At 46.5% G+C, this 7,546-nt stretch overlaps 1 protein-coding gene across 1 annotated transcript; it reads left to right on the top strand.

Annotated features, from left to right (window-relative positions):
* The first annotated feature begins 4,791 nt into the window (after positions 1-4,791).
* Positions 4,792-5,792, top strand: LOC148210746 (uncharacterized). Its single transcript, XM_088125170.1, has 2 exons — positions 4,792-5,088; positions 5,250-5,792. Exons 1-2 carry the CDS (start codon positions 4,792-4,794, stop codon positions 5,790-5,792), a joined length of 840 nt encoding a protein of 279 aa, XP_087981296.1.
* Positions 5,793-7,546: the final 1,754 nt, after the last annotated feature.

Raw genomic sequence — 7,546 nt, 5'->3', positions numbered from 1 at the left:
TATAGCCTGAAGGATCACGATCTCAGAAAGTACCTCGTCGACAAGAAGAGGAAAGCCTCAAGGGGTCACGGGGTCTCTCCGCCCTGCTCTCGAAGATACTCAAACTCTGACCTCAAAGCTCAGTCGAAGTACACACCTGTGACACCGGAGGCCGTGATTACAAGGGAAGAGTTTGACCTGATGAAACACAGATTTGATGAGCAGGTCGAGGCATTGAAGGCTAAATGTGAGAAAAAGGAGAGTCCATTTGATGATGGTGAGATGGGCGAGCCGCCATTCACCTCAGACGTCTTGTAGGCCCCTATTCCTCTAAAGTTCAAGACGCCCGCCATGAAGCCTTATGACGGGTCTAAAGACCTAAAGGACTACATAGAGGTCTTCGAAGGCCTCATGGACTTCCAAGCAGTCTCAGACGCGATTAAATGCCGAGCTTTCCAGATCGCTCTTACAAGGAGCATTCGACACTGGTATCGAACGTTGCCGGCAAAGTCGATCTCGACCTACAATCAGATGAGGAAATAGTTCATCAGCCAATTCTTTTCTTGGCACTATAAAAGGAAGACAACCACTCATCTCGCCACCATCCGACAGAAAGAAGCCGAGACTTTAAGAGAATACGTGACCCGTTTCCAAGAGGAGCAGCTCAAGGTCGCGCATTGCTCCGATGATTCGGCCATGTGCTACTTCCTCCCTGGCCTGGCCGACGAGACTCTGACGGTCAAGTTGGGTGAGGAAGTACCATCAACCTTCGCTAAGGTCTTGCAGAAGGCCAAGAAGGTTATAGACGGGTAGGAACTGCTCAAAACCAAGGTAAGCCGGACCGATAAGAGGTCTGACCAGAAAAAGTCAGAAGCCCATAAGAAAGGGAAGTTCGACTCCAAGTCTAAAGACAAGGGGTCATCCTCTCAAGGGCGAACTGACTATAGGAGGTCCGATTCAGATTCGAGCCGGAGGGGGCCGTACAAGCGGTATACCCCAACCACCATTCAGATCTCTGAAATTTTAAACAATATCGAGGAGAATGTTTTGGAGAAACTCATCAAGCGGCCTGATCAGCTTAGAGGAGACCCAAAAAAGCACAATAAGGATAGGTACTGCCATCGCGATCACGACCATGATACCTCGAATTGTTGGGAGTTAAAGCGCCAAATTGAAGACCTGATTCAAGATGGCTACTTCAAAAAGTACGTCGGCAAGCCGGGCTCGGGCTCGGCAGGTAAAAAAGAAGAAAGGAAGCGTTCAAGGACGCCACCTCCGTGGGATGACTGACTACGGTCATCAACACCATTTTCGACGGTTCTAGTGGGGGCCAGTCTGGAAACAAAAGGAAGGAGCTTGCTAGGGAGGCTCGTTGGGAAGCCTGTGCTATTCAGAAGCAGAAGCCGACCTGCCCAATCTCCTTCTCCAACTCCGACCTAGAAGGGGTACACTTGCCCCACAATGATGCCCTAGTAATCTCACCAATGATTGACCATGTCCAGGTCAGAAGGGTTCTGGTGGATGGGAGCGCCTCTGCCAACATTTTGTCTCTCACCACGTACCTGGCACTAGAATGGACGAGGGCACAGCTGAAGAAGAGTCCAACCCTTTAGTGGGATTTACAGGTGAGTCCGTCACCCCGGAAGGATGCACAGACCTTTCCATCACGATCGGCCAAGGCGACACTCAAATCACTCAGATGGCTGAGTTCGTGGTAATAGATGGTACATCGGCCTACAATGCCATATTCTAACGACCTATCATCCATTCACTGCGTGTTATCCCGTCGACCTTGCACCAAGTCATGAAATATTCCACGGTCAATCGGGTTGGCATAATCCGAGGTGAATAGAAAGCATCCCGGGAGTGTTATACCTCGGCTTTAAAAATATCAGCAGTCTGCGCCCAAGAAGAGGTGGAAAAACTTCCAAGTCCGGTAACTCAAGCTTCCAAGGACGAGCAGCCCAAGGCCAACCAGCGCGAAGTAACTGCGCCCACTGAAGAGCTAGAGCTCGTCTCCATACTCAGCCCAGAGAAACAAGTGAGCATAGGCACCAAGCTGGGGGCCGTGGACAGGAAGGAGCTCATCTCCTTCCGTAGGGCGAATTACGACATGTTCGCGTGGTCGCACGAGGACATGTCGGGCATTGATCCAAAAATAATGGTTCATCACCTCAACATAGATCCATCATTCCGACCTGTCAAGCAAAAAATAAGACCTGTAAATAGGGAAATGAGTAATGTAATTGTTAAAAGCTGAATATATAAAGGAAATTATGTATCCCGAGTGGCTCTCTAACGTCGTTCTAGTTAAAAAATCTAACGGAAAATGGAGAATGTGCGTAGATTTTACCAATCTTAATAAGACATGTCCAAAAGATTGTTTTCCGCTACTGAGGATCGACCAGCTCGTGGACGCTACGGCCAGGCACGAGCTGCTCACATTTATGGATGCTTACTCACGGTACAACCAAATCAAGATGCATGAGCCAGATCAAGCTCACACTTCTTTCATAACCGATCAAGGTTTATACTGTTACAAGGTCACGCCCTTCCGATTGAAAAACGCAGGGGCGACTTACTAAAGAATGGTGAATAAGATGTTTGCCAGCCAGATCGGACGAAATATGGAAGTCTATGTGGATGACATGCTTGTCAAAAGCAAGCAGTCCAAGTCGTACCTGGCCGACCTAACTGAAACCTTTGAGGTACTACGAAGGTACCAAATGAAGCTGAATCCCGCCAAGTGTGCCTTTGGAGTTTCATCTGGCAAGTTCCTTGGATCCATGGTTAATAACCATGTAATTGAGGCCAACCCAGAGAAAATAAAGGCCGTTCTCGAGATGTGGGCGCCGAGGATCCTCAAGCAGCTACAATCCTTAACGGGAGAATCGCTGCTCTCAACTGGTTCGTCTCCAGGTTCACAGACAAGTGAATTCCCTTCTTGAAAGTGTTAAGGACAAAGGGGGCATTCGAGTGGACAGATGAGTGTGAGGCTGCTTTCGAAAGACTCAAAGCCTATCTCTCCTCGGCACCATTTCTTGCAAAGCCAATGCCAGGAGACAAACTACACTTGTACTTGGCTGTTTCAGAGAACGCAGTCAGCTCGGCCCTGATCAAACAAGATGGAGTACGACAGAGTCCTATCTATTACACGAGCAAGGCCATGACCGATGCCGAAACAAGGGATCCCCAGATGGAGATGCTTGCCCTCGCCTTGGTCACCTCGGCAATGAGACTAAGACCGTACTGTTAGGGTTGACTTTTTACTGTAGAAACATGTGTCGGTAGCCCTGTTTGACCACGTTTTTGACCCATTTCCCATTATTATTTTCCAAAAAGGACCACATATTCTTAAAGTAGAACATGCATAGATTATTTCTGCATAAAATTCAAACTATGGTACGTTAGGAAAAATATGAGATAAATGCGATCAAAGTTGGAATAAAATAACAGAATTCTATTTTTTGCAGAATTGCGCCGAGCGCATTTTTGGAGAGCAATTTGTCAAAACACACGTTTTGATTAATGAAGGGCAAGGAGGACATTTCCCACATGTTCAGAAACGTGAGTCCAAGTCCAAGTGAGGTGGTTAGGTGAATCTCAACCCTTTTCCACCTAAATGGAGGGGAGTTTCAACCAACCTATGGTGCTATAAAAGGAAGTCATCCATCCCTCAGCAAATAATCCCTTCCAAGCTTCATTTCATCTTCTTTTAGATGCTCTCTAGTTGTATAACACATTTTTAGAGTTTATGTTCATGTTCTAGTTGTTCATTTCTTCGTTTTTCACACTTTTTTCTTTCGTAGTGCTTTTAATTCGAGTTCTTACTTCCGTTCTTTGTTCATTCTATTATATTAAAGTTATTTAGCGAGTTTTAACTCCCCTCACGCTTGAGAGAGAAGAAGGTCAAGCTAGAACTCCTTGTACGGCTCATTTATTCATTTAAATTCAATGAAAAATACTTTCTTTATGTTTTCATGCATTTACTTTCATTTAATTATGTTCTAAATTAGTTATCAACCTCCTTGTGGAATGCCTTAGTCAAATGATTTGATTTTCAACACGCTCGGGATTTTGGCCAGATTGCGACTGGCACTTTTTTGGGTTGGTTTCTAAAAACTTCTCTTTACGTCTTTTTTCCATTTGGCCAGTGGGAACTTGATTTATACACTAAAGCCCAACCTTGGGAAATGTGAGTTAGGTAAAATAATAGGAAATCAATATGGGATGTGACTTAGGAATAAGCGCATAAAACATGGTCCTAGGCATAGACCCTCTGACCCATAATGCAAATGAGTTGGTAGATATTCTCTAGGATTGTAATCACACATAGGAATATGATTGTAGGTTACCCTAGCCTTTGCAGCAACCAAAAGCGGTAGTGAAAGAGTGGAACTCAAATCTCAAAAAAAGTTAGGAATTGCGCCTGATGTATTTTCCCAACATAGTGTGTTTTCCATGTTTTGCATCAAAACTAAGGTAGGAGACAAGGAGGTTGAGTTTCATTAAATTGCTTGTTAGTTAAAACCCCAAACGACAACATTTCATTTTATTTTTCTTCCTAAATTAGAATTGCATATTTGAACTATTCACTTCTTGAAAACGGTTTTGAAAAGCAACAAGTCCCTAAGGATTCGACATTGGATTACTTCCGAGTATTACTTTTGACTGTGTGCGCTTGCATGAGTCTCTAATCTTTTTAACGGTAGAGAAAGTCCCAACACGTACTTCCAAGCCCATACCGTGACCGTACTCACTAACTTGCCTTTAAAGCAGGTTTTTCACAAACCAAAAACATCTGAACGATTGATGAAGTGGGCGGTGGAACTTAGCGAGTACGACATCCAATTCGAGCCTCGAATGGCTGACAAAAGACAAGTCGTCACAGACTCCATAGCCAAACTCACTCCTCCACTAGCTCGAACCTCTGCGTCCGACCAGCCGTGGACGATGTACGTGGATGGGTCTTCGAATGAGAAAGGGTGCGGAGCATGTGTTCTTCTCCTCGCCCCGGATGGCATGCGTTTTGAGTACGCCCTGCGCTTCAACTTTCGTACTTCGAACAATGAGGCCGAGTACGAAGCCCTATTGGCCGGACTGCGCATGGCAAGAGGGCTGGGGGCCACTCATCTTCTAATTTTCAATGATTCACAACTGATAGTGAACCAGATCAAAGAAGAATATCAGACAAAAGACCCTCGGATGGGAAATATCTGGAAAAAGTCAGGTCGCACCTTGCCTACTTCCAAACCTGTTAAATTAGTCAGATTTCGAGGTCACAAAACGCCAACGCGGACGCCTTGGCCAAATTATCGTCAGCATACGAGACCGATCTGGCGAGGTCGGTCCCCGTGGAGATTTTGAACAATCCCTCTATCTTTAAGCCAGACATGATGGAGGTCGACTCTCACCCCCCGTCATGGATGGATCTTATAAAGAATTTCCTGGAGGGAAAGGTCCCGACAGACTCAAGGGAGACCAAGAGGATGGCAAGGAAAGCAGCTCGGTACGTGCTCCGAGATGGAACACTGTACCGGCGCGGTTTTTCCCTACCCCTCCTTAAGTGTATTTCCAAGGAGGATAGAGAATATGTTCTTAGAAAAGTTCATGAAGGCGTCTGCGGTAACCATTCAGGGGCTAGGTCTTTGTCAGCAATAGTCGTTCGTCAAGGATACTACTGGCCCACGATGGATCGAGATGCAAAAGAGTTTGTGAAAGCATGTGACAACTGTCAGCGCTTTGCAGACCTCGTCCACCAACCTGTCGAGCTGCTGACTCCGATCTCGGCACCATGGCCCTTCACGCAATAGGGAATTGACCTTATTGGGCTCTTCCCGTTGGGCAAGGGACAGACCAAGTACGCAGTCGTTGTAGTAGACTACTCACCAAATGGGCTGAGGCCGAAGCACTCTCGACAATCATGGAGGCTAAGGTCACAAGCTTTATTTGGACAAACGTTGTATGTCGCTTTGGCATACCTAACGCCATTGTGACAGACAATGGCAAACAATTCGACAACGCCAAGTTTAGAGACTTTTGTCGCAAGCTCGGAATCGCTCACCTCTGCTCGTCCCCAGCTCATCCCAAGGCCAACGGACAAATAGAAGCAATCAACAAAATCATCAAGCGCGGGCTTAAGCTAAGGTTAGACGCAAGGAAAGGACGGTGGGCGGAGGAGCTACCTGAAGTACTCTGGTCCTACCGGACTACGCCGCGGGAGTCAACTGGCGAAACCCCATTCGCTATGGCCTTTGGCTCCAAGGTCGTGGTACCCGTCGAGATCGGTATGCCAACCGAAAGAGTTGAGTACTACGAACGTGTTAGGAACGAGGAGGAGCTACTCTTGAACCTTGACCTCATCGATGAGAAAAGGGAAGCAGCCCAGCTGCGCTTGGCCGAGTACCAAAATCGAATGGCAAGGCACTATAACTCGAGAGTTCGACCTTGGAGTTTCCAGATCGGACATCTAGTCCTTCGCAAGGTACAGAAGCACGTCGAGGTGATGGAACCGAGTTGGGAGGGGCCATTCTAAGTCAAAGGCATTGTTCGACCTGGAACGTACATGCTTGCCGACCTCGAAGGAAAGTTACTATCGCATCCATGGAACACAGAACACTTGAAGAGATATTACCCTTGAAATGTTGAAATGGTCCAAAAATGAGCTGGACTTGTAAAAATTTTCAAGGGCTAATCCTAATAAAAGACTCCGTATTATTTAATTTCATGTCTCCTAAAGGACCAAGTTCGATGTGAAATTAAATGGGGGCCACAGGTGAAGATTAAAACTTAGTAAGAATAAAAAATCTCTAGAAACAACTTACGAGTTCGAGGTAAGAGACGAGCTAAAAAATTCAATAATTATTTTGTTATTAAGAATTTATTTGAACCCCAACAGACTCGTATGTACGGAATAAGTAACACGGTCAAAAACTGATTCGAAGTTGTATTAGTAAAGAGAAGTGTTGGCCGAGGTACATAGGCCTCGCGACCAAGTACAAAAAGGGAAAAAGTTAAAAAATAACATAAGAAAGGCCGTGAAAGAGGAGGAGCTTTAGCTGCTTTCGAGATGCGATCTGAGCTCTCCCTGGGACCCAAGGATGTCAACCTCCTGGGAGTCTGTCCCCCCAGGTTCTTGGAAGGAGTTTACACTGACTGTAGAAGGAATAGCCCCGATAGCGTTTTGGGAAGAAGGGTCCTCGTCGAGCTCCACATCGGAGTCAAGCTCCTTCAGGCATTGATTGATGCAGTACTGGGGGCCAGGGGTCCCATTGGGACCCGAAGCCCACTTCTCTACATATCGCACTTTGATGGGTGTAAGGTCGAGCTCGGGGGCCACTTCCTGGACTCCCTTCATCAGGAACTTGAAGCCAGCATCGCTGAAATCTTTGGCGAACCAATCAAAATCAGGATGTTGGCGGAAAGCTTCCTCCAGCAGAACTCTGTTGCTGAGCTTGGACTCAGATAGCTCAAGCTTGGCCCTCAGCTCTGCCATCTCGGCATCTCGGGCCTTTAGTTTGCCCTCAAGGTCATCTCGAAGACGTTCGAGGTCGTCGTTCTGCTTCAT

This window comes from Momordica charantia (assembly GCF_013281855.1).
Source record: "Momordica charantia cultivar OHB3-1 chromosome 6 unlocalized genomic scaffold, Mcharantia_2.0 BLBB01000006.1, whole genome shotgun sequence".
In the NCBI taxonomy this organism is placed as follows: domain Eukaryota; kingdom Viridiplantae; phylum Streptophyta; class Magnoliopsida; order Cucurbitales; family Cucurbitaceae; genus Momordica; species Momordica charantia.
The sequence above is the reverse complement of the archived record's forward strand: the minus strand, read 5'-3'. Positions and strand labels throughout refer to the sequence as shown.

What these genes read in the sequence shown, in the direction of transcription:
- LOC148210746 (XM_088125170.1), top strand. Translation starts at nt 4,792, where the DNA reads ATGAAGTGGGCGGTGGAACTTAGCGAGTACGACATCCAATTCGAGCCT. An exon ending in TATTGGCCGGACTGCGCATG is followed by an intron (nt 5,089 to 5,249) that starts GCAAGAGGGCTG and finishes TAAATTAGTCAG; the next exon opens with ATTTCGAGGTCACAAAACGC.